This window comes from Lepisosteus oculatus, chromosome 21 (genome assembly GCF_040954835.1).
Source record: "Lepisosteus oculatus isolate fLepOcu1 chromosome 21, fLepOcu1.hap2, whole genome shotgun sequence".
Lineage (NCBI taxonomy): Eukaryota > Metazoa > Chordata > Actinopteri > Semionotiformes > Lepisosteidae > Lepisosteus > Lepisosteus oculatus.
Window position 1 is genome coordinate 5024503 of NC_090716.1, and position 27908 is coordinate 5052410.

Consider the following 27908-nt stretch of genomic DNA (forward strand, 5'->3'; position numbering starts at 1 on the left):
GCGGTACTGCTTTTGAGAAATTCCAGGTTCATAAAGTCCAGGTTCCTAAAACAATATGGGAGAAAAACGATGCAAACCATTACTCTTGTTCTTAAGAGAGATTTATTGAAAGCATCCCAAGAGTGTATATAAATTACTCCCCCCCCCCAGATTCTGGTACTTGCAGATCCCTGCAGGCTTCCAGAATAATAATAAAAACTTTTAACTTCCTTTCATGCATCATCAGAATGCCGATTCTTTCCAGTGTCGGTGACCGCAGCCAGTAGCCTATCCCAGAAGCATAAGGAACAAAGTAGAAGTCGGACACCAGCCCTCCAGGACATAGAGGCAAACTCACAGGGAGAATTAAGAGCCACCAGGCAGCCTTCCCACAAAGTCTTTGGGCCCTGGGTGGAAACTGGAGCATCCACTGGAGAACATGCAAAGTTCACAAAGGAAGCGTCCCAGCCACAATCGAACCCAGGACCCAAGATCTAGGATGCAGCGCTAATTGCCAAGCAACCCACTTTGAACTTTCCATATAACTCTTATGTATACATTTTTTTAATTGGCATTAACAAAAGCAATTACATACTTTTCACACAGTGAAAAATAATGCAATTTCTATACATTTCCAGCTGGCACTTATTAGCCCTAAAAACACCATAGAAATATCCCCTTAGAAATGACTTTTCCAGATAGAAATTGGAATTCTTAATAGCACACTTCCAATACATGACATATTTAATTCGCAATAATACAACCATGGATTACAAAAATGACCACTACATTAACTGGCATTAAAACAAAGAGGATGCAACACCCAATATTAAATGTAATGGATCCTAAATTATTTTCATCTAAAGTAATGCCAGCTCATCTAGTTATTCTTGTGAGAAAAACTGAGTGATCTTTACTCAATGATTGCATTTTTAACTGTATGCAAATATAGTTTATGTAAATAACATTTATGAGAAACCCCCCAAATTTTAAGGGTACAGTGTCCATGTTAAATGTTCTTTTACATAAGGTACTTTGAAGGCCAACCACAGATCTCTATAAGGGGGAAAACCAAAAGAGAGGATACTGCAGATGGGTTTCATGTGTAGCTGGTTAGAAATGAACAGAAAGGTAAAGGTTCAGACAAGCTGTCATGGAGGATCTAAGGACTCTTCTTAATAAACATCCCATAAAATAAGGTAATTCACACTTCACACATTTTTAAGAGTTTGAAAGATGAATTAAAAACAAACAGATTTAACAAAAACAATATAACAATTGTCCAAAAAAAGAAAAACAAAACTGTTTTGAAAAAGTAAATTCCTTATAAAGAATTAAAAACAGAAAAATGTTTCCACAGCTTATTTTACATTCATTAACAACAGATGTCCTCATCAGATCTTGTGATAATTTTTTTTTAAGACTGGCACTAATTTACTGAGTTCCAGTGCGCTCAGTTCCACTCGCTCCCAGTTCTCCTGCATAGCCCCAGCATTTAAAATGTGGTTCCTGAAAGTCCCCACAGCAAGGATTTCATCCCCAGTTGTAAAAATAAACCTTCTGCCAAACAGGTAAATATTCCATCAGGGGACCTGTGAAAGCCAGAAATCAGAAAAACAATGTCTTAAGTTTTGAAAAAGCATTTTGACATGTATTTTTTCCCCAATGTTTCTTGGCAGGAATGAAGCCAGTACCATCCAATTATTTCTCCACTCATATCAGATTAATCTACAGACCTCCACGGGCAAAATTCTTTCTTCTAGATGCATATTTAATAAGCAAAACTAACACTTTATCACAAAGTAACTTACATTTTAAGGTTGACGTGAATTTAAATCATGTTCAAATCCTGTTAAAGCTGACAAACCCCTGAGTTTGCAATGCAACAAAATGTTGTAAGACGTACAGTATCAAGTCTAGTTAGCACACCAGAATAATGCTATATTAGATAGACTGTGTTTAGGCAGTGCTAAATACTACAAAAATAAAAAAGCAAGACATTACAGAGCACAAATTACACTGATTAATATTAAATAATACAAAATATCCATTTTCTATCTGATTTATCCAATGCAGGGTCATGGGGGAGCCGGAGCCTATCCCAGGAAGCAATGGGTGAAAGGCACGATATTCTCTGGATGGGATGCCAGTTTTCCCAATTTACCAATTTACCTACCAGTATGTCTATATTAGCGATTTTATTTCATAACCTGAAACTGTCTAGCAGGAGACATTTTTGTGTATAATAAATTTAGTATCATCCAAACGGAAACACATCACACAGCCAGGGCCCTTTTGGCTTTCACCAGTAACTACACTCCTGCAATTTTCAATGCCGCTCTGCAATACATGCAAGCTCAGCAAGAGAGGCGCCATATGCCAGACACGCCTGTGACATGTCAAGAAGTAAATGACTCAGGACTCCTTAGCGGCTGAGCCAGTAAGGCTTCTTGGCCGAGCTCTATGATCATGGGTTCGAGCCGGGTTACGTCATCAGCTGGGACTGGGATTAGCCAAGCGGCAGTGCTCATGAGTCGGACCTGACACTGAGTGACACCTGCAGGCTTGACACAGGCTTGCAGTTGATAAAGAAAACGCTTTTCTTCTCCAATCACCGCTGAACCTCCGGTTCCTCGGTTGTGGTGCCTGTGACTCACTGCAAGGTCAGAGGCCTGAAGGCGGGCAAGCTCCGAGGAGTCTGCTTACTCCTTTTTCACTTCCCCTTCCTTGTTTTCCCTGTCTGCGGTCACGGGCTTTGTGGCACAGACACAAGAACCGCAATCTGAGATTCACTATAATTGGACCGGTTTTAATAAAAAAGGTGAGCAATTCTAAATTAAAAAAGTGAATAATTCCAAGAAACTGCTGTTCTAGGAGCACAGGTGTAGGGGCACAATTTCCCTGTGCAGGAAAGGTGTCATAGGTGTAAAGCCAAGTCACATTGAGAGTATGTAATGAAAAATAATTGAGGGCTCCAAGTTAAAAAAAAAACCACGTAACTCTGGCACTCAAAAGATCATTATACTTACGTGCAACTAATCCAACACCTGGCACATAGTCAGCTAATAATCGGAGCAAAAACAAGATTTTTGTCCTAAAAGCAAAAAATAAAAAATTGCATGGATTAGCATTTTCAAGATTTTGAACTTGTGAAAGTTTGGGGCTGTGTGTTTTTGCAAGTCGGCAGATTTCCCTTAGTTCCCAAAATTAAGCATGCAGTTCTATTATTAAAAAAAAATGTTTTTTTTTAAACTTTACAAAAATATGTTTTTTCTCCAGTCGTTTGAAGAGGGAGACAATGAACTGCTAAAAAGAGTGCCCCTTTCTTCACGGAACACAGCGCTCGAATTATATGCCAATTCTAGCTACTTTCCATAAACTTCATTATTGAATTTGCCATCATTGTAGCCGCTGTGTCGCTCAATTAATCTTCAGCTCTTGACCCAAGAAAACCACACTCTGTTCCCTGAATTTGATTAACAGCTCTTACTCTGAATATCGGTCGTAGAAGGGGGATCGCAGCAGGTAGTAAAGGAGGAAGAAGGCTCTGCGCCTCATCTCAGTCTGTTCTCGGCGATTCAGTGACTTCATGTCGTTCATTAAACCGAAACTGGAGAAGTCAAAATGAAACATGCAGATGCAGATACATGAATCAACACAAAAAATATAAAGATACATCTCCTAGGCATTTAATGATACAAAATGCAACATTTTCCTTAATAATGTTTCAGGACTTGCATGGAAAAAATTCCTATGGTACAATCCAAAATGAAGTAAAATGCATCCGTGTCCTATTTATGTCTGAAATTGTATCATACGCGATTCAGCTTTAGTCAGTCTTTCTGGAGCACTTTTACCTTGTTATGTCCAGAATCCCAGAAATGAGCCATGGTTTCCATGACCTTGTTCCACAGATTCCCAGGCACAGCACTGCAGGAAGAGGAGTTAAGGAGGGAATGCCTGAGGTATGGACACCGTTATCTGCAAGCACTAGGAATGCATGTGAAGGATATGCAATACATGAAGCAGTGTGCAAAACTGTGACTTTGATAATGTTGTGTATAGGTGAAAGCAGACCACCGGAGCTTTAAAATCTTGAAAAACTAAAACTCAAGAGAATTTTTGTATTAATTTAACAACAGCTTTAATATTCCACACAAGCAATAAATAGAAAATTAAAGAAAAACTGAATATTTTGTTAAGCAACATGTTCTAATTCATGGGACTATTTAGGAAATGGGTCTGCTCATTTTCACATACTGTATAAGATAGAATAATTTACACTGAACGTGGAGGTGGCAAAGAGACCTAAATTAATGCACTGTAGGTTTCAGGGAGTAGGATACAGTGGACAAGCGGACGTGTGATGTACAGGGTCTCGGCTATAGTCTCCTGCAGGCCCAGTGGAGTCGGGATGCGATTTAATTCATCTTCTGGCCTCCCTTGTCTGTCCTCAGGCCGAGGAGCTCCCCAGAGTCTGGACTGGAAACATGGGGCTGGAACACGAGAACAGCAGTCATACCATGAAGGTCGCAGGTACTCAATCCTGAGCTGCTGGCTACTGTGTTACTAGAATATCCTGTAACAGAAGCAAACCCCTGAGTTTGCAATGCAACAACTACAAACTGCTGAATGTTCTGGAAGACAGAAAATTTTTACACAGATCACAGACTGGCAACTCAAGTCCCCTAGGCCTGAGAGCGTGCACTCGTTATTTGATTAAGAAATCGAATTAGTCAAATCATAAATTGTTTTTATCTCTTAATTCTTTGCTAATCAAAAAATACCAGTAAAACCTGCAGGACTCTAATCCTCGAGCTCTGGAGCTGCCTATCCCAGAGACTCGCAGATAAACAGATTGAGGCAAACCAACATAATTAGGAAAAAGAATGATTTCTGCACCCACTGTGGATTCAGACAGACAATTAAAAATAATGGCAAATTTCTCTACCCACACTGAAATGTTCAAGTTAAAATGAAGACTTCACAAACTGACACTTAATTTGTAAAATGATAGCTAGCAGGATAATTTGCAGGACTACCTGAAACGTGATATTTTTAATGTGCCACCATGCTTAAAAAGCTCATTTAAATATAGTTAATCATCATATAAATGTGTTGCTCATTAAGATTACTCATAAGGACTAGAGGAAAAATCCTTTGTCAGTTCCACTACTGTACGTTTGTGTTGAAAGTATAAATGCTATTCAAGCAATATGCATGCCCATTTATCAAGAGTAGTAGCTTTACAGAAACTTTCATTTTGAAATTATTAATATAAGACAATGGTAGGTTATGAAAAAATACCCATGTAGCACTAAAGAAAATAGCAGCAATGCTTACTGCTACTCAATGACCTCATGATCCTTCCAGATCGCTGGCCAACAAATGAGGAGTCCACCTGCGTGCATTCATTTTCTGCAGAAAGAAACAAGTAAAATAATTAGCCATATAATATTAATTACAAAACATGAAACCACTTTAAATATGAGGTGTCTGGCTACAAAAGTGACCATAAAAAATAACTATCACAATGCAAAAACTACCAATGGAAAACTGGCCTCAAAAGTTGTGAGGCAAGGAGTTCCTCATTACTGTATAATGCAGTGTTACTAATCTCTAACAGCTCATAGCTTGTCCCTCTAGAATTAAGATTTACATTACTGGAAATAAGTTTTACAACAGATCATGTCATCTTAGAAAATCTGGTTGCTGCACAACTCTATACTAAATATATGAAAGAAAACATATCCTCAAGAATGCCTTACTTAAAATTATACTTCACAAAACAGAGACCTGCAGAAATCTAAAAGAGATGCAATCCTCTACCACATAATTAAAATTTTCCATTTTTTTATTTTTTCCCTATGGTCTTACCCAAAACAGAATACAAATTAACGAATAGTATTCTGCTTGACTAACTTGATGGAAATGCTCAATACAGACTACAGTGTCAGTGTTACTCTCCACTGCAGAATACTTTCGGACCTCTGTTACACAGTTGCGTCTCCCTGTCCAGAGGAATGATTGGAGGAGACGTCTGTATTCCTGACTTGTACCAAAAAAGAAGCAGAATTCGCAGGATCGCCCTGAGGGGAGAAAGGGAGACATACTCCTGTGACCTAGTGTCACTACAATCTACTGTATACATTTTTCAGAAATCAGCTTGGCAAAGCTCTGACACCTTAGAGAACTTGGTTAGAATTCACAAGGATTGCTTAATGGCTATTACACTAGCACAACATTCACAAATACTCAGAGAGTGGCTGTCTGATTAACTAACTCAACAAGTAAACTTCTTGAAAAAATGTTCTGATTTACAGCTACGATTTTCTTTAATATTCAAGGTCCCGGAAAAGACTAAAAAAAGAACCATCAGGAATGCACCTGTGGAGGTAAACCAAACAATGTCACAGGGCTTTGGCGGCAAGCTGTCAGTCACGTAAGGCTGGTTTCCTGTCTGTGGCTTTGTTAAAAAGCCAAAACTGCAGTAAAGGGTGCAGCAAAATGAGAAAATATTCTCCTGAAAAGCAATTTAAATTTATTTTCAATATATGCTCCATGGGCTCTGAATACTCCCTTTTGTCTTTTGTATTTTCTGTCCTCCCAACCAGGAGTGATGGAAGCGTGAGATCTTGTTTCTGAGGGGCTCGGGTGGGAGTGGAGATTAATGTTCCACGCTTTGTTTTTCACTGCTGAGTTCTGCTTGTGCTGAAAAGTGGCTCTACTCTACACGCTGAATCAAAATAGCCTAGTTACAGTGCTGCTTCTTTGAAAAAAAGTTCAAACAGATTTCATGCGATAGTTTCAATAAGGAGTTTAGTTTCTGGTAAAGAATTCTCATGTACCTGCTTTGCTAGTGGAAACTGATACTGAGACGACTCACAATTAACAACGATTTACTCCCAACAGGCCAATATTAAGCAATACAAATTTGCTTTCCACATCCATCTTGTAACTATAAATTAATGTAGCTATGCGTCTAGGGATGATGATGCTAGAAATATAGGTTATTTTGAGTAAACATTACTTAGCGATCTGTATGAGAACAATAACAGCCCAGCGTCCGCCTTCTCCCCACAGCTTGGCAGCTCCCATCTCTGTAAAGACCTCCACATACTCCAGAACTGTCAGCCAGGTGAGGAGCCTCTGCTGGGAGAGAGACTGGAACAGAGCACAGACGGTCAGCGGACTCCGTCTGAAAACACAGTGTGCTTATGTAGGAGAACTGCACCGTTCCCTTAGTAAAGGAACCAAATGGGTAGTTTGCCAATGATTGACAAAAAATAAAGATCAATATGAGAATAACTATGAACTTCACATCACATTATCTACAACATCTGTAACCCATTTAATTCCAAGAAGAACCTTTATCTCAGATGTTCATGAAACAACAGTGTATGGCAATAAAACAGCCCAGGGAAAAGGTACATATTCCCTTAAAGAAATGACAATTGAAAAAAAAACTGTTCTGCTAATAGTAGTACAATGGAATTCTTAAGTCAGCTTCATTTCCTTCCATATATCGTAATTTTCAGCTAAAAATATCATATAACTCGACACTGCAGAAAACAGGTCGAGTCCAAATAAGTGATACCGCAAATAGAAACAAGGGGGCAGTGTTGTCTGGTTAGGAAAGTCACGCAAGATCAGCTGAGGAAGAAAAAGGTAGGCGTTTTCCTTTAGTCACTGCGGGAAATTCACATCACATTTTTCCCATCTAGCGTCTCTTATACAAGAATTCCTCATGTCTCTTGTGAAGAGTGTCCAATGTCTTACCTGGGAACCGACCTGTACTGCCTTTTTTGATAAATGACGCTGAGTTGGGTATCGCTGTCCAGCTCTGTCCAGTGATTGTTTTGGACAGCCTGTTACAACACTAGACTCTATCATCTGAATATTTCAACTGAGTCTCTGAAAGTGCAAGCTACATTATGTGGGTGTGAAAGACAGCTAACCTTTAAGTAGTGTGTAGCTTATGTAACTTATGAGCTAGAATATTCATGACATTCAGTAAAGTGTTACTGCAGTTTGTGTCAGTAAGTGATTTCTGCAGCAGAGCAGATACAGGAGATACATATTTGGACGTGTGAACTACATATACCGTATGCACATAAATCATTACAGTATATTGCTAATATTTATTAATTACTGTTACAGGTAAAAGGTCTTGGGTATAAGATTTGGTAATGCAATCAAATTTCAAAAGTAATATACTCACCACGGGAAGAGTTCGAGTAAGGCCCCTACGAAGTATTCCATCATTCAGCAGCACTAGCAGGTTAGAAGCGGAGTACACTGTAGGATCAAAAACAAGGCTTTTACCAGACATCCTTTCAAAACAACCTCACAGCAAATGATAAGACGTGATAAACTGAAAATGATTCTGAAACTAGCTACATGCATACATTTAAAACAATCTCCTTCACATCTTGGAAAAGAATGGAACAATACCACCAACACACCCAATTTTACACAGAATTTACTCAGCTCATTTTCAGCCCTGTTCAGTTTTTAATACTGCTGGAACTGTGTAGAGTATTTTTTATGCTTATAGCAAAGTACTGTTGTTCTACTGATGTCATACACAACTTGTAGGCACACAAGAAGCTCATTTAACAATGCAAACCCACTGGTATTTATGTATTACAAAGTATTTATGAACCGTGTTCACACTCATTAAAGAATAAGAAACCACATACCTGTATGTACAAGACGTGAGAATAACTGTGGCCAGATTTGGACGTGAGATTTTACAATGAGCATAAAACAACAGATAATACCTATTTCCCAACATCAGTAACTAACAGTCAGGTGTCTTCAGTACACCATTTATACAATTTTGCCCTTAAACACTTTGCTTCAGAAACGTATCTGTGCAGGAACCAATACATCTTTTTCTGTTGTCACGCTTACCCAGTTCCGAGAGCTCATGAGAATCTGCAAACCGGCCTGAAAAACAAGAATTGGATTGAAGTGAGAGGTTCAACGTGAACGCATTTAATTAACGCACAGATTTATTTTTTTTAACATAGTGCCTTGCATGGTTCTGGGCACCCAAGGAGTTCAGAAAGCGTTAACTTCTACCCACTGATCAGCACACTCACTGGCTTGCTTGTGTCACAAGAGCGAGAACAGAGTATCGTGACTTGTAGTAGTGATAAAGAAGTACTTCAATCAAGCTACCTGCGCTGGGCTTCATGGGTCATGGTCTTTAAAATGATTTTAAGAAAGCAAGAACACACTTCATTTTCTGATTTCAGAAAATCAGTTGTCACGCAGCGCTGCCAAGGTTGCAATGACGTTAAACAGTTTAGAAAACTAGTTAGCAATACAAAATGTTCGTTAAAGGCATTCTGCTGCATAGATTGACAGAAAGCTCAGTTTATCACTATCAGGTGCAATGTCTTAACTCAACGTGACTCAATGAGCTACAAAATTAAAAAGAAGCTCTGTGTCAAGGCATATTTAATAATTAAATAAACCCCACTAAAGTACCAGAAAAACCGCAATACAGTATTTTTTCCATCTTGCATTTTTTTTCTCAAAAAAGTAGTTTCAGTTGCAGTTGATACCTGCGATGAGGTAAGACAGTGTTCTTACTCCGCTCTCCAGCTGGGCCGTGGCTGCTGGGTTCTTGGTAACGTAGTCCTGGTACTGCTGAAAAAGCCGGACTAGTTTTTCCTTGTACGGTGTCGACATGGTATCGGTTCTGTCACTTTCTCCAGAAGATTTCAAAACAAAACACTGCAACCCACCGACAAAGATGACACTTCCGCGTTCAAGGTTTATTTCCGGGCCAAACCACTCTCTTCTTCCCGTGCGCTTTATTCCTTTAAAGAGACAGGTTGTTCAGTTTTCGTCAATCCCTTATTGATCCAATTCACATTTACGAAAAACAGTTCTGTTCGAAGGGTCGCTTTAAATGATATCCTTCCTGACATGTACCTAAAAGTTTAAACACAAGGTCGGTTTTTAATTTTTTTTTAAATCTATGATTAAAATATTTAAATTATATTTTATTTAATTTTAACATTATTAAAACGTTATTAAACGCACAACTGCATGACAGCAAATCCTCCGTTATTTTATCCATTACGATGAAGTGAGGAGTGTAAGGCTTTTCTACACAGAGAAAAGTCATTCCCATTATGATTCTTTAAGCACAATTTATTTAATAGATTGTTTGATTTTTATTTTGTTTTACCTGTTCCGAAACTAATTATTGCCCCTTTCCACTTAGGAACGAACTATATGTCTGTTTTCATTCAGAAACATTGTAAAGGTTACTAAATGTTATTGCCGGAGTTCACAACAAGTATAGATCGGTCTAAAACATTGTATGAAACAATGCTAACCAACGTTACAGTCGATTTATTTCTTTGTATTTTAAGACATACAGAAAGTACAGGTGTCATATTACCATCCAGGACTGAAACGTTTTACACCGCTACAAAAAGCTCAGACTAGAAGCCTGCACTGTAGTGTGGAGGTCAAAACAAGAGGTATTATTCAAAGAAGAATGAGTGATTTCCTATGTTAAGTTTGAAGGACCCCTTACTAAAACGTAAACCATCCGGTATTTTCATGCTTAAGCACGATGGCAGCTGTCGCTATTTTTAAATGTCCGCCGCAAGCACCGCAGGCATCAGGGTCATTATGAAGAATCATGTGCTACAAAGGCATTTTTACCGAAATTTCCTTTCTCGTCTTACTGATATTCAGTGGTTGCCAAACAGGATTTGTTCTGATATCAGATTTAAGACTGGTAACCCCAGGAGCTCTCTTAACTATTTGCAGAGATGTCATTTTTAGAAACGATTTTTCAGATGATCTTCCGAAATCTGCTTTTATAAATCCTAAATTATAGATCTCGCATTTCTGTATATTTTAGGACAAGCGGCAAGCTTTTTTAAGATGATCAGATTGCTTGATAAGCAGTTTAGGTTTTGCTAGCCTGTTCCAATTACTTTGCAGTTTTACAATATACAGCTACGACTGCAGGGGTCATGTTTTGATATCTACTGAGATTTAAACATAAAACAGCATTGCATCTCTGAATAATTTTATACCCGAAAGAAAAAAAAACGAATCTATGCCTTAGTGTTCAACAATGCCTGCCTGAATCCTAAAGAATCCGAATATTTCTGGATTCATTCTGAGAATTGCTCCCTGATTTTCTTCCCTTTCCAGACTCAATGGAATATTTTTCCATAGTATATACTTATGCAGAACCGATGCACTGGGTTAAGCACAAGGTCTAGTTTGACAACACTGTCTAGCCACTTCTTCATTGGTGATAACTGCTTTCTTTATAGAGAACCAAAACTGTGAAAGCAGCCCATTGACACTGTAGATTTTTAAGAATAATATGAAGGTAATTTCTCGCATTGAGGAAACCCACTTCATCCTCTGCTGAAGTGCAGCCACTGCCTGGGTGACACAAGGGAACCGTTCTGTGCCAGCAGCTCCACTGCGCAACCTGGAGAAGCTGGAGAGGTGAGAAACTATTTCACCAGTGGAAGGAAGGGGGGAATTGACAGATTACACAAGCAAAGTGGAACAGTGGCATTTTGCCAGGACTCTAAAGAACAGGGCCGTGGGATCTTTAATGACCTGATAATCAGGGCCTTGATTTAATGTCTAATCAGAAGGAAGGCCCTCGGTACAGGATAGTGTACCCAGCCACTATACTGAGGCATTGGGTTGGAAATTGTGGTCAGAGTGAATGACACTATCTGCCTGTCTTCACACCACTTACAGCAGTAACCTGGTTTCCAGTAGAGGTCTTCCATCCCAGTACTGAGCAGACACAGTCTTGAGTACCCTCTCATAGCTGATGAGATCTGGTTACAGAGTACAAAGCTATGATATAGCTACATAGCTGTTTTTACTTATTTGTTTTATGTTTCGTATTGTTTTCCAGAAAAAACAACAACATTATAACTTTTGTTTTGTAATCAATCCACTTCCCTGCGTCTCACAATTGCCTTTTTTAAGTTGATTAAGTTATTAATTGATTCCTCCCGCCCCCAATGTTAAACAGCCTCCGGGTAGCTTAATTCTGATTTGTTTGTTTTCAGTGTCAAACTCAGCAATTTCCTAAGCTTTAATATCCATTAGGGTGACATTTAGATGTCTCTCAGATACACAGATGGAATATTGTGTATTCAGGTAGAATATGCCAGCCTGAAAATTTGCTACCATGTGAATCTGTGATAGTTTTATATATAATAAGAAAAAGGTACTTTGCAAAGTAAATCAGTTAATTGGGACACTACTTGTTCAGAGATGCGAATTGTGAATTTGTGCTAAGGGCTGTTGGAATAACATCAACTGTAAAGTGGATATTACAGAGGTTTCTGTACTCACGAGTTGTTGTTATTTTTTACTGCCCGATGGATTTAACAAACACTAGGGGTTGTAGCGAACACGCAGATTTGCTTCGATTTTTTTTAGATTTAAGAGCATTTCCAAACGCTCCCGAAGCCATTGGCTGAGAGTGTGAGCAGGCAACAGCTGCTGTTTGCCCACACAAGTGCGTCGATAACCGGTGGAATCGATGGGCGCAGAATAAAGCAGGTTCGTTGAATCAATTGCAGAACAGATTGAGTGGAGAACTGAAAGCACTCTTGCAAGAAAGCAAGGTATTTAAATCGGGAATTTTTAAACGGGCTTTTCTTGGAATTTTGGAGGATCGCTTGGAAATGCCGATGCGCTCCAGGCAAGGGATTTAAGGTACGTGAACCTGTGTAAAGTAACCGCAAACTTGTGCGTTTAGGTCAACACTGAAGCTAGACTCGACGACTTGGGTTTGCTAGATAAAAAAAGCTTCTATTTGAAGTAGCTGCAAATTTAGGTACCCCGTTACTGTGCTAGCAGTCTATTTCTACCTGCTTGTGGAGATTTCATTGGGAATGCATGGAAAGTGTCAGTAAGTGTCTGTGAGTGTTTTAAGGGGGGTACTGTTCATTGTTAAACTTTTTGTTTCGTTTATCCCTTGATTTTAGTTACCGCAACTGAACGTCTTTAGCACCAGTTAGTTGTAGGACACATCAGAAATAAAACTTGTATAGAGAATGAAGCATTGCCCCCTGTTTTTTGTATAAAGTCATATTAAAAAAAATGTATGAACGTTTTAGTTAGTAAGCACGGTTTCGCAAACGATGCTGTACAGAGACAACGCTAGCATGTAGCCCTTTATTTTAGACCATTTTAAAATAATAGCCGTGCCGTTTTCCATGCTTAAAGACACAGGAACTACATAGATTTGTGCCTCCTGCATGAGAAGGACTAACATTGTAGTACATTTAAATGAATTTTCCAAGGGGCATACTCGCCGAAGAAGAAATTAATTCATGATAAACACATCTTTAGTTTGTAGACTGAGAGTTACGATTCGGCAAGATAAGGAAGTATCCTGAACGCGACTTCTACTTCTGTACAGATGTTTTGTGACAATGTGAGGTGCATCAAAATATTGATATTGCTATTAACACATTGTAGCATTTTTTATCTGAACGGAAACATTAGGGTTGCTCTAGGAATGACGTGCTTTTGTAACATTTCCGCGTACTGTAATATCTTACGATAACTGCCTGGCTGCTTAGAGTATCATAAAGCAGCGCATCTCGGACTGGTGTTAGGAGGTCGGGCTCTCTCTTATCAAACCCGCTGCACCTGTGGTACTGAGTGTGATTTATCGGGCACATGCAGTAGCTTTTACTTATCTCGCTCCAAATTAATTCAAATCTCGATGCAGCTGCCTTCTGCGATTAAGTGTCGATAAAATCTGGGTTCCCCTGAATGGTTTAACTTATTAAAACTGCTCCATGTACAGTACGTGTTGTTTGTGCAAATTCGACTTTGTACAATTAGGCTGCTGCGAGACACGGGTTAATTTATTGCTGCACCGTTGCATCAAACAGAAATCTCATGGTACACGTTTACAGTGAAATGCCCTTTGACCCATTTTAAATAAATCCATTGGTGTTAATTGCATACCTGAAAAATCAATTTAGTAAAAGCAACGGATTTCACTCTAAGTCATTAGAAGAACATGTCTGTCTGAGTCGTGAGCAAGAGCATTTTAAGTATAGACCCATTCTTTTTAGACACGGCAACCTGGTTGTTATATGTAGAAAATGACACTCCCTGTTTTAATTTAGGATTTCAACTGGAAGAAAAATCATGCACAGCATAATTAATCCGCCGTGTTTAACTTAAAATAATTGCGCCGTCTGGAGTTTATTTTAAATAAGGATGGAAAATGTTTGTTTTTGAAACGGTTTCGAAGTATTGAAGTATAGCTAATGTACTGTTTTTAAATGAGTTGTATTGTATGATCCATTTACAATCCAACTCAATTTATTTAGAATAAGAGTTAGAGGTTACAGTGATGGCCTGCCGATTACACATCAGTCTTGGACCCTTTCCTGGCAGGCGTTCTCTCCTTATATAGTAAAGTACTGTCGAATTTTAAATTTACCCCCGTCGTCTGTTTGAGCCAACAATGTAGGTGTTCAGACAACTTTCCTTTGGAGAATAAAGCTGTTATCCGTGGTACAATTTTATACCAGCATCACGTCTCGCCTATTTTCCAAAGTGAAGCTTTACAGTTTCAGTTTACAGAATGTTTCCTCGTAATACTCTCAAGTTCCTTTTAATTTATAAGTCATGCTTGTGTAGTGGAGGTTCCACTTTTAAATATCAACAGAGATGGGTGAAAAAAGCAACTCTGTTGTAGGTAGACGGTTTAATAATACTGACAGTCGGGGTTTAAATTAATGTCTACGTTTCTGGGGACAGATGAGGAAATCTTCAGATCTGTCTGAGTAGATAGAAAATCTTATTTTGCTCCCTCCTGGGTTTTCGCAAAAATCATGGTTGTGCTGAATTCGGATTTCTCTGCTCAGTTGATTTGTGATTGTAAATGCGTTGCCATACAAGCAATGAATTTGTGATGTACTATTTTTGAAGCAGCAGTGGAGCACTGCGTGTTGTAGCTGTGGGAATATTCTAGGATGTACTTGATCTAGTTCCACCCATCTCAGAGTTTTAACGATTAAACCTGATAAAAGCCTAAATTAATGAATTTGGATTTAGTTTGAGAAGAATTTGCAGGTAACTGAAAGCTTTTTTCCAGTCCATTTGTGCTGTCCTGTGGGGCGATAATTGCTCCTCCAATGCTTCCCTTAAGTTATTTCATAATCGGTCTGCTGTTAGCTCTGCAATGAATAAAACCTTTTTAAAAGTTAAAGCACAGAGTCTGGTTGCCCTGGGCAACAAAATTTCCACTACCTGTAAAGTGACGTTTTTCAGGTACAGGAGCAGCTCTGCTTTCTGTCAGGCAGTGCTCTATCAATTTGACAGATGTCAATGAGTAAATGATGGATAATAAAATCAAGACAGTCAAAGAGAGGTTAATATTCTCTTTGGGTATTATAAATTTAAAAGAAAAAAGTTAATATACCATTTTAAATTGATTTTGTATCCAACACAAGTTATTTCAATCATTATCTCCTTTCCCACTCTCTGAGAATTGCTTAGAATTTATTGGTCTCTCTTTTGCAGAGTTTGAAATTGGGGTCAGAGATAATGTGTGCATTTTGATCTAAAACAAGGCAGCAAAGTTGTACCCTGAAAGAGAAGGAAATACTCATTCAAGCACAGATTTTGCCCAAATGTTTGCATTTCTTCAAAGGCTCACACAGTTGAACTGATTGACAGTACACGATCTTAGTCTAATCAAGGACAATGGGGAAAAAATGAACATGCTCTTGCTCGGCACTGTAGATGACAGTTACAAAATGATGCAAGGAGGTTGTCTGTGTTAAATGTTTACCGGCATTGTGTGGGGGTGAAGAGTGGGCTTTGTGTCTTTTTGCCATTGTAGTCTGAGATAATTACATTTCTGTTTCGACACTCCTCTTTACAGCACAAAATGTCTGCACCTCGAATGTTCATATACAGCAGAACATATAGATGTTTTTCATCTAACCAGGATACACCCTGGGCGGGACACTAGTCCTACACAGACGCACTCACACCAGGGTCAATTTTCCTAGGAGCCAATTAACCTACCATTATGTCCTTCGACTGTGGGAGGATACCAGAGCCCCCAGAGGAAACCTATGTGAACACGAGGAGAACATGCTAACTCCACACACACATCACCCCAGGTCTGGAATTGACCCCAGGGCCCCAGTAATGTGAGCGACGCAAACCACCACATCATAGAGCGGTTATTGTTCACTTAATTGGACTAGATAATACCAATATAACAGGCCAGCTACTTGCCTTGCTCGCAAAGTCTGTCAGCTGTCATCATCCTCCTTTTTGTGATGTAGTCCCTTTGGTCTGTCTGTTTTTATACCTAGCATACACTTATCATGTGATTACAATGAGCTGTTTGAATCTCGGGGAATTCTTCTTCCTCATGTCAAATGTCTGAATAAGTACAAAGGACACCTGCAAATCAGTGTCATTACTTTGTCTAACAACATCTTACACAAAAGGATCTGGGGCATAGCCGTTATAAGAATTACAATAAGCATCACTCTAGCTGAAAATGGGTAGTATTTTACTTTTAACAAATAGAAATTATAAGTGCATGAAACATGTATAGAAAAAAATATGGATGATACTCTCTGTTTAATTCCTGTAGATTGAATTAGGTCCTTTAATAAAAATTAAACAACTGCACACTTCATCAAGTGTGTGTTTGAGCAGCCAGGATTTGTCAAGAAAGAAACATATTTGCCGGAGCTTCATGATATAATAAATTGGGTTAATTTGCTTTTGTCCATCACAAACCGCCTAATCTAGCAGAATATGGCGAAAGGGATGTTACAGGGCTTGGGTAATGCAGCATTATGGGTGACATAGGAAAGGATGGATCAAAGTTGTCTTTTTGTGGTCTGAATGTTCAACACTTTGTCATGCAGACATATTCAAGTCGACACTATCTACCTGAGAGGACCTGATAGAATGTTCATTTGACTAAAGATAATCTGCACAAGGTAAGATGCTCTGGTGCTGTGAAAATGCTGTTATCAAAATTCAGTGCCAAACTGAAATGAAACCTGAATCGTATGCTGGCAAAATATAGATGATGTAGTACGTGAGGTTAAGGTGAAGTGGCAGAATTTCTATTTACTTTATTATCTTTGTGGTAAAAGTGCTGGATTTAAAATGTTATCTTTGTCATATAATTCCCAGTGTTTCTGCTTTAGGAGGGATACTGTGATCATTGCTACCTTTTTTGTGTCACACTCTGTTTTTTGTCTTTCATTCCTAAAGACCTTGCTGTATTATTTAGTTGCAGTTTCTATATTGTTGTAACGGAGTGGTGTTGAGTCATTCCATCTGTTATATTATGCATTTTGTGTTGAACGGACGCCTCTGAATGAATCATGTTCTTGGGAATTCTGCCGTTCTTAAAGCGGTCCAAGGCACATAAGCTTTGTGTCTCGGCTCTCCAGTGACCTCTAGGGGCTCTCTCTCTCTTTTTTTTTTTTTACAATAGCAGGGTTTTTTTTTGGAATGCTAAGAGGGTAGTGATCTGAATATGAGTGGAATTCGATTTAAAGATCTTCCAAATAAATATGTAGTAAATTGACACAATGTTATAAATCTTCAGATTTAAGTTGTAATTCTGATTTGTTTTAGGCAAACAAGTTAGACTGTGTACCGGCAGTGCTGTTTTCAGGCTAACCAAGATTTTCTTGCAACCACAATATGCTGTAGTGTGTGTCCAAACATCAGGCTATTGTTTCAGCAACTACCAAATTAAGGGTAGAAAAGTTGACAATGGAGAGAAAACTACAGTAAGGACAAGAGGAAAAATTATTAAATTAAATGGGGAAAAATGGATTCACTGAACAATGGTTAAAGGTGGTCTTAATGGAACTAACAGCTTGTCAGGGCGAAATCACTTATCAGACTGTACAGAGGTCTTGTTTTTCCTCTGAGGGCATGGGCACTTCATCTGTTTGGATTAGCATAATGATGTGCAGCTTATATGTGGACACAGTACTGACCATTTCTAAGTGAACTGTACAATTCATTAACATTACAAGCAATTTGAGTGAAAAATGAATTTCATTCCTCAACACAATATATTTGGCTATTTTCATTTCTTAAAGATTTTAATAAATCACATTTAATAATAATTTTTAGAAAATTGTATCCCCTCTTGTATGTGCATTATTTGTTACAAAGGGAGAACCTATAAAAAAGGCTTCTGATTCATCATACTGGTAGAATGGAACTGAACTTGTTTTCAGATGGATATTTTCATGTAGTGTGCTTATTAAACTTTTTGTTGTTGTTCCTGAATATAAATAATTAACCACAGTAGTGTGATGTGGAAATAATAATGCTGAACATTAAAAAGAAATCACATTTGAGTGTTTCCTTTAACATTTAAAAATGGTTTTGTTATGTAGTTTGGCAGGGCACTTTATCTATTGTATGCCTGATTCTGAAACATTAAGGCCTGATTTAAAGCTGAGGGATAGTAATGTAGATTGAACCAAACATTTTTATGATATCCTTGTCCCTTAGGCGATCCACAAGGGGTATTCTCTCAAGAATGATTGATTTTTATGATTAGAGGAAGTGCAATTTTATTTTTCTCCATGCAAGTAAGTGGACTTTTTCTGCCTGTGATATCCCTGATGCATTGAATGTAGAGTTCTCCCTGAATCACTTCTCGGATGTATATTAAGATACCTAGATGTGCTACTTGTCTTAAAATCACTTTTTTGTTGCTTAACAACTGCCTATTTTGTTTATGACCTTTTTTTTGTTCTGTGTAAAACACTTGTGAAAGTGGCGACAAAACATGTACAGCTCTAGTCTGTGTGCTATGACATTTGTCCTGAAAGGTCACATTGATGCCACTACTTTAAAGATGACGTAAGAAGGCTAAGATATTCCAAGTCTCCTTCCTGTGTTGTTCAACTGATTGCACGGACATTGTAAGAGATCGAATCAGTATTGTTTTATGCTGCAAAAAATAATTATACATGAATTTGTCTGACTTGTCTCCCTTAGTACTGAATTAAAATTTTAAAGCACAGCATTGTATGGAGGCAGCTCTAGTTAAATATTGAAAATGTTGCAGTTCAGTCAGTATTTAGATGAAAACGGAGGTGAATGTTTCTGGCTTTTCAGTGAGCTTTTGGCTGATGTGAGTCAATATTTTACCAATGATCTTAATGCATTTGTGAGCACAAAAAATGAAATTCACTTTCAAAAGGGAATTCTGAGAAAGTAATTCTAATAATGCTTTTCAAAATCAGGTACATCTTTTGTTTTGCTCTTGAAGCTTGAAGTTTCGCTGGGTCATGTTGTGTGCTGTTCCTATTGGAACTGTTGCATTTTCTATTCAAATATGAAGTTTTTTTTCTTGTAGCTTTGGAAACTTTTTTTAAAAAAGAATTTCATTTTAGACGGGGGGTGGAATAGATACAGAATGTGTTCATAGGGCTGAAAGAATAGTTTAAACTTTAACCATCCAATAAAAAATTATTTTTTGTTTAAAAAAATACATTTGACACCAATGGTGCCTTAGGCTGTGTGTTGACGGGCAGTATTCTTAATGATTTATATATTGCTCAAAATACTTGATTGCTATATAACAAGGGTGAGAAAACTGCTAAAATATTGACCATCCAATTCTTTCATTGATTCTGGTTTTATTTTGGCTGTGCTCATCTATTTTTTATGTTTTACTGTTTACAATCTCTAGAAAAGGAACAATTATACAACTCTTGTTTCCTGGACTTGAAGTATTAAGCACTCTATAACTACGCAGTAGTCTATTTAAAAGTCTACATACTAACTGCATTGGATTTAACATGTACCTTGCAGTAGCCAAACTTGCTGTTGAGACGGTGTGAGCTCATTTGTAATATCTGTCTGTTTCAAACACCTGTGTCAAGCCTCACTGCCAATATTCCAAATAAGCATCACCATTGCAGACTTTGGATTTTGAGATCCCACAAAAGGCATGTCTAAAGTCCTGAAAAGGACTGACTCTTGTCCAGCCAGGCACTGGGTACATACACACAATAAAATCCCTTTGGAAACAACTGTTACATCTTGTGAGTACATGATCTGTTAGTACTTGTTTATTGGTTATGATCTAGGAAAAAAAACTGATGGTGTTCTTGTTTCTGGAACATTGATTTAATTCAATTATATGTAGTGATTGCTTTCACAGTAAAGATCCCTGCTACTGCAGTATGTTTGTGAACATGTAAGGTGTGTTTATTATATATTTCTACACGCATGCATATAAATACCAAGAGGCATTTAAAAACATGACAGTTGAGTTTAAAAGCAATTGCGTTTGATGCGTTTTTGATGACTCTCAGTCCACTTGCGATTCAGTGCAGTTTGATGGCCTTGAATTCTCTTGCAATGGAAGACCGGCAGCATAAAGGAAATCACTGCTGTCTGCCCATGCCAATAATACCAGCGGAAATTCTGGAACATTGCTGGAAAGGTCTGTCCATCCATGCGTTCTCAGAAAACCTCTTGCTCTGTGTGAGGCTTGTGGCTGCCTGCAGCTTATCCCAGGTTCCAGGTGTAGCCAGAACAAAGTGGGGCTACACCCTGGACAGGATACCAGTCCATAACTGGGATCGATGGAACTAAAACTGCTTTTATTTTAATGAATTTTAATTTAATTACTTCATGATCCTTCACACTTTTCCAGCAATTAATGTCTTGCTTCAGGTAGTGAACTGCTTGCTTACCCTGTAACGTATGTATGAAACCTCTATATCATATATATTTACTATTTACCCACAGTTCAAGTGTCAGTCCCCACTTTCTCTTTTCTTTTGCGAAAAGACAGAGCCTGAGTTTTTTTTTAGACTCCCTAAATTCTGTCTTTCATCATCATTTAATCTCTGTGCTTACCATGGGACAGCTTCCAGTAATAAACATTCACATTTGTGAATATTTAAGTTACAACAGCATTATTAAATTTTATATATATATATATTGCTTTATAGGCACTCACAGTTGGTGCAACACTGTAAAAGAACAGAAGCTGTAATTTGTTATGGAGCTGGCATCTAGCCTTGTCTTAAACCACCAGATATAACCAAACCATATAGAAGAGTTTTAAACAAATGGAATTTTTCAAGTGCTAAAGCATGCAAATCATTGAATCTAGAGCGCATTTTTTCTAAAGAAAATATATTATAATATTTATAAATAATAAATCAAGTAAAAATTATTTTTACTTTAATGTTGTAAAGTTTTTCTACTGATTGATGATTGACGGTATGCATTCATTGGTTGCCAAGTAGAAATGTGAAATTAGTGCCCTACTGGGCTGTAGGCTGTAAGAACTGGTGCACAATTATATGTAGAATGTAAAATGTATCAATTTTTTAAACTAATTTAGTTGCCAGCTGTGGTTGTAGAGTTGAAATTACTGAGGGTTGCTACTGAAAATTAGTTGATAATTGTATTGTTCTGCAGAGCTATAAATTTAAAACATGAAAATTTAACTATAGGTAATTATCCCACACAATAGCAACTTGCAGTGTTTATCCAATGTAGTTAAACTGCATTATTTCCTGTGGATGAAAACGCATCATGAAAGCAATTTTTATAAGGTTTATCCACACATTTTGTGCTGTACCTGTAATGCAAACCATAACATTTTGCTTTGGACTGAAAGTACACTGTGCTAGTTTAACAATGTTCTTCAGTTATGCAATATTAATTTGAAGATAAAGTATGAACTGGATGTTAACGTTTTTTTGCTTCCAATTTTGTTTCATGCAGTTCACAATAAATGTATAAAAAGTCCAACCCCATCCTTCAGTAGCTGATGTGTTGGAAAGCCAGCAATACTACAGCAACTGAATTCTAAATATTGTAATACCTGAAGGACCTTTGGTAAATCTCATTTTTCTGTTATCATGACTTCTTTTGAAACAGTCAATTCGTGTTGCCTACATTGCAACAAGAAAATCGAGAAATGCCCAAACTTGTTAAATCCTAGTGCTGTATGACTGTCCCCTGATTAAGACTATTAGCTGTATCAGACAGATAGGTGGGGCAGATGAAATGGCAGAAGTATCTATCTTTGCAGTGCTCCTGTAGTTCACCACTCTGCATGGAGCTTCTAGTTTTAGTTTTTTCTTTGTCCTTGGGAACATTTATTCATGCACACTTTCCAGAAGAAAGACCAAAAATAATATTGCCACAGAGGCAAAAGATAATGTAAAGAATTTCTATGAGTACTGCAATGGTTGGGGGAAAACTGTAAAAGCAGAAGCTGTTTATCTGATAATAGGGTATAAATGATAAACTGTAAATGCTAAATATTTATACAGAGCTTTTTCATTTGAAGATGTCAATAACATAGCCCATGTTATAGAAAGACTTCTATCGGTATTGAGAAGTTTTAATATTTACTGATTTTGAGGTTCTACGGGGGCTAGGATGAATACAATTTAATAAATCAACAAGCATTGATGATATTTTAAGTCATACTTAAGGAAGTGGAGGATGTTTTTCATAGACCCCAACCTAGGATATTGTAACTCTTGATTAGTATGGGAACAACACCCACAAACTGGAGAATTCCAAATGTAATGCCAATTCATACAAAAGGGAAGAAAATTAAGAACATTAGGAGTTTTCCCAAACAAGAGGCCATTAAGTCCATCTTGGCCATTTGGTTGCTCTGTAGCTAATTAATCCCTCTGTCCTTACTGGAATTCCAGGGTGCCGGGCTGGTTGAGTCTCTTGAAAGCGCCTGAATGGTTTAATGTGAGGGAGAGAAATGTTTATTTACTATAGCTGACCATATGAGGTGAAAGAAGGCAAATATGCACGCCCCTTCTCTTTGCTGCACAAAGCAGTTCTTCTGTAGTTGTGGCTGATATTAAAAAAGAAGAACCCAATCCTCTTATTACTTCAATATTATTTTGAACAGGGTATGAGACGAATGTCTTCAAGTCACAAAGCCGGTTTCTTGATGGAACACAGGATGTGCTCCCTGTGTTTCAGAAATTTGCTCCTGGCTGTGGCCACTCTTGCCAGGAATAAGCTGTATTCTAATAACGGGTGAATGGATAGTAAATCTACTGCTCTGCTGTTGAAAAAGTGGCCTATCTGTAAAGCAGGGCAGGACCGGGCCATTTGCAGTGGCAGGGAATGAATCAAATGCTCTCGGCAGTGTGTATCAAAGTGAAATGATTCTCAATGAATAGTTCATACTATTCTCACTTGGATCGATGACAATAACCTTTTCTGTCCTTAGTCAATATATGAGAGCTCCCCTTTCATTATTTACATTTAATTGTTAGAATTCCAGCCTTTCAAGATAACTTTATAATTGCAATTTTAAATGGATTCATTCCTGGAGTGCGTTCTTGCAATTATTCTGTAATATATGCAGTGTTCTTCACATCCTATTTATCAATGCGGTAGTTGTTTACTGTTGAATTTTCATTTTTATTTATTTTTTGCCCAGTGCGAGATTTATCTCAGCCAATGAACCCCGCTTGAGAATATGAGTGTCATTATAGGGAAGTCCTCCAGCTGAAGGATAAAAATCTTTTTGTTAACAAGGTTGGAATAAAGTTCCCAAAATAAAACAAAACAGTCTTTTGAAAACAGCATGAAAATGAGTTTGTGGATTGTGAACAATTTATTACAAAAAAGGGAAAATCAAATACTTCAGAAAATTGGAAAAATACTTTCCCTGACATCGCCAATGAATTTTCTCTTTATCATTTGCTTCTGTATTAGAATTGTATAGCCTGGTTTTCACTGTGGGCAAATACTGTTGTGTTGGTGTTTCTAGTAGCATGTTAATAATTTAGTGAACAAAATGCAATACTGAGATTTGAAATATAGAACCGTGCAAAGACTACATACAGTATATCAGGTGATGCAAGACTTTCACAGAAGCTGGTGTAAGCAAGCATTCTCCTCTTAAGATGTTGGATGGATCCACTGTAAGAGCTTCAAATACTCCCACTCTGTACCCGGACATGTCATCAAGAGCCGGACGAACTGAAAGACCAGTGTAAAAGAAAACTTGTATCAGAAAGAGGAGATACCACAGGAGTTAAAGGGAAAAATGAACTAAAAAGACGGAAGCAGAAGCTTTGTGATTCTATTACAGACTCCCAGGAGTAAACGGTGAGGTCTAGAGCCCCATACATCTGGAGAGATGCTGTTTTTAATAATGAATGAAGAGGAGTAATTACTCATTGATGTTTTTTTTTTAATCTTCTGTGGAGTTCACCTGACTTTGTTTCCTCTGGCTTCTTACAAGCAGTTTTATATGTATACCACATTGCCTGACATGAAAGTACTCAGAAGAACAATTAATCTGATCTTGGACTTGGTGGTAGACATTGGCTTTTTTCTGTTATCATTGAAAACTGCATAGGATTTCCAGAAAATGGTGTCCATAGGCTTTTATTCTTGTTTTGTCAAGTCATTGAGGTTTGTAGTTTTAATGTGCGCTGATGTTGACACAAACATGTACTTGAACTGGCGTTTAAGATCGCAGAACTATGCTTAACCCTCTACCACACATGACTAAGTATGGGAAATGAATACCCATTTCCAGCATTGATTTCATTTCCTTTCCTCTGCGCCATGGTTGTCTTTGCAGGAATTCAAGAGGTACTCCCTCAGCCAAGGTTAAAGCCAAATCTGTATCTGAGTGCTGATTTACCACTCACTGCTGGCTTTATTGAGTGCTCATCTGCAGCTATAGAATAGTCCTTAAGAATGAGCAAAAGAATTGTAAACAATTTAGAATATTTTGAGACTACATGGGACAATAGATTTAACACATTTAGGCCACGATGTCGAAGACTGTCTGTCTGTAGTCCATGTTGTGCTTGGCGGTGGAAAATGCAAATGTGTGTCTTGTAGCTTAGGTTGTATAATAGCCAGCACTCATTGGCTCCAATGTTATGGTTTACACTGTGAAATTTCTGATTTTCCGCCTTGTTCTGTGGATTCAATTCCATCTGAATCTTCCTCAAAGAACTAGAAACATTCTAACACTGCTTCATGATTAATTTATTCTATGACTCATTTGCAGGCTTGTAACCAGTCTTAAGGCCTGATCTGCCATGAAACAGGTTGTTTTTACCTTATTAATGATTGTGCTGTTGCAATAGTAATTCATAATGAATAGTGAGGAACTGCAGGTCCGAACATTTGTGTGTGCTTGGCTGAGAAAGTAATGGTGTGCAGCCACCATCTGTGGGATAATAACTGAACACCCCTAAATCAGAAACCCACCTGAAGGGTCTTTTAGGGAGGATGGACTTTAGTTTAAATGCATAGGCAGTCTATTTCTCCAGTATTGTCAACAACTGGCAATGGTACATTTCTTATTTATTTGTAATCTATTGCACTGAATGTGGAGGACTTATTAAAGATTTATTTGTATTTCAAATACCCTGGGGGAGGTTTTCAAATTTGTTTTTACATCTATACATTTTTTGTGCCATGTGTTCTCAAAAAGGCAGATAGACTGCAGTCAACACACTAAGGGAATATTCCTTGGGGGGCCTTTAGTTGTGTTCTTGATTGGTTCAAAGAGGGCTGTATTGTCTCTTGGTATCCAATAGCATACAATGAACTACATTTTTCCTGTAAAGGTGGTATGTGTGTTCAGCCTACATTTCCCACTTAAGTATCCAGAATGTGAGCTTTTAATGGAAAAGGTAGTGCCCATAATGTTTTTCAAAAGGCAAAAGGCTGTAATATGTGGAACAGTAATAATATGTCTGCAATAAAGATGATTTGCAATTGTATCTGCAGCAGCTGACATGTCACTATATGGTATCTGCAGTACAGATGGCACAGCATTGTGTCTTAGTCTTTCTTGCACCAAGTGTCTTTCCCCTGGGATCAGCCAGCAAGCAGCTCAGCAAAGCTTTCAGACAACTTTAAGCCTTTGTGTGTGTGTGTTGAGCTCCTTTTTTAATAGCTTGCAGCATTTCAATTACGGTGGCGTTTCTTCAGGTGGTTTTATTGTAACTTCCAGAATGAATGGCTTGACATCTCCTCTGTCACCCACTTCAGCTAGGGCACTGTAGCTCCTTTCCAGAAGGAACCTTGAGAGAAGACCCAGAGGTTTTACTGAAGGGGGAGTAAAAGATCCTGGAAATCTAACAGATGATTACTGTTCTCTCAGATCCTAATCAGGGTTTAAATGTGTCCACATAACTGCGCCAATCCAAGCATTTTATTCCTGGCCTTTAATCACATCTTTCGTCTGGTGACATCGTCTTCTTCACCTGGCCTGCGCGATGCCTGTGTGCTTTATTAACTCAAATACTTCACCTCCAAATAAGAATGCAGTAAGAGATTACTTTCATTGTCACTGTCAAAGCACAGGAAATCATTGTGTTCAGTCACTTTCGCGCTCAAAGTAGGAGATTAAAGTATTAACGGTTAAAATTTACATTTATGAAATCATTGAGGGGAGAAGAAGAAGTAATAACATGCAAGATTTAATTTAAAAGGACAGCAAAGCCCCTTTGGAGGAATGAGGACATAAGGACTGTTCTGAAAACCTCTTTTTATCTCTTCATTTAAAAATGAAGGAATGTGTCACAGGCATTTTTCGGCGCAGGTACTGCAATTTAGAAAAGCAGGTAACTGGAAAGACACATTAACATATTTGTCTTGGGTGGCTGAAACATGCCTTTTCTTTTTACTTCCCAATTTAATTTATGTTCATAAAAATAGGGTTGTGTTACTATTTGTGACTTGGAGCTCAGGCAGAAAAAAGCTTTTCTCCATAAATCATTCTTATGGGACTTCAAGCATGCTTATTGTTGTAATGCAAGTGCACCTATTACCGAGTTAAACGTGGGGGAAATGATTCTCTCCACATAAGAATCACTTTTGTCAAAGCATTATGGATTTTTCTATTGACTGAATAAACAAAGAGTTTAGGGCAGAAAACTGAAATAACTTATTTTAAAAAACCCACAATGTGCTCAAATTCAGTTCCAGCTTGAATGCTGTGGTGAAGGCTTGAGAGATTCAGATCCATGGAGCAAACTGGTACTACTGAGGTCTTTAAACTAAGCAAAGTTCTTTGAACCCAAGAGAAACACAATTTGGTTTATCATTAATGCAGGTTTTTAAAAAACTATTAATACAGGTATTCTGTGCACATTTTTTAGATTGAATATAAAACAGAAGCCACACTGTAGGTATCTTGAGGAAAGCAGTAACTACTGCAGTTGGGTCTTGTTGAGCCTTAACCATTCTCTTGCAAAATCTGGATATAATATAGCTATCCAAATGCACAGTGTGCTGGTTAAGTAAAACAAATCTTGAAGTGCAGTATAGTTGGGTAATTTTCTTTCCAGGTTCGTATTGTACAATGAATTGGTAATATTTGAAAGTCCATAAATATCAAAGTGTAAGGTCTGCAATGAACTGTGGATCTTCTCCCTTGCTGTGCCCATTTATATCTCATCTGCTCGGAGGAGTTGGAATCCTTCAGTTAACAATATAATAAGAATGATCTGCTCAATGCCCCAGGCAGCCTGCCTGATTGATGGGCAGAGGAGCTGTTCCAACACACAAGAGTCTCTGACTGGAGATGAACGTTTGTATCCGACCTGAAATTATAAATCATTCAATGGGCTCTGCTGCAACTAAAAAAAAAAAGGTCTTTTCTGCCACAGGTCCTGGCACTGTGGGGAAAAAGACTCAGCCACTGAGGTGCTTGAACTTACAGGTAAGAATGATAACTGCCGGTCAGGCTGTGAGACTTATAGCTGTTAAAATAACATTTGCGTCCAATTATTTGTATTCTAATAACCATAATAATAAAAAAATCTGTAATTATTATGTAGGGCTGTTATCTGTCCAGCTTCAGTTGCGTTTAATTATGG

The 27908-nt window shown here is 38.0% G+C and overlaps 2 protein-coding genes and 1 long non-coding RNA gene across 11 annotated transcripts in view; 2 read left to right on the forward strand and 1 right to left on the reverse strand.

Annotated features, from left to right (window-relative positions):
- Positions 1-83: 83 nt before the first annotated feature.
- Positions 84-9788, reverse strand: pex16 (peroxisomal biogenesis factor 16). Its single transcript, XM_006642671.3, has 11 exons — positions 9555-9788; positions 8896-8931; positions 8201-8277; positions 7010-7143; positions 5968-6068; positions 5323-5397; positions 4326-4475; positions 3837-3909; positions 3470-3589; positions 3009-3073; positions 84-1571 (listed from the first exon to the last, which is right to left on the reverse strand). The coding sequence occupies exons 1-11, from the start codon at positions 9679-9681 to the stop codon at positions 1513-1515; spliced, it is 1017 nt and encodes a 338-aa protein (XP_006642734.1). The 5' UTR covers positions 9682-9788; the 3' UTR covers positions 84-1512.
- On the forward strand, positions 2059-7145 carry LOC107075822 (uncharacterized). The gene is made up of 5 exons (XR_001477343.2): positions 2059-2157; positions 3894-3944; positions 4437-4515; positions 6327-6374; positions 7063-7145. It is a non-coding gene; the product is annotated as an uncharacterized lncRNA (long non-coding RNA).
- Positions 9789-12490: 2702 nt separating the features above from the next.
- large2 (LARGE xylosyl- and glucuronyltransferase 2) overlaps positions 12491-27908 on the forward strand; it is a 237931-nt gene continuing 222513 nt past the window's right edge. For 7 of the 9 annotated variants that reach the window (XM_069181875.1, XM_015338526.2, XM_069181878.1 and 4 more), the window contains exon 1: positions 12492-12717. The gene's annotated coding sequence lies outside the window, so the exon portion shown is untranslated. Of the gene's footprint in view, positions 12718-16925; positions 17001-27908 lie in introns of all 9 variants that reach the window. The other 2 variants (XM_069181876.1, XM_015338532.2) reach the window with 2 other exon arrangements.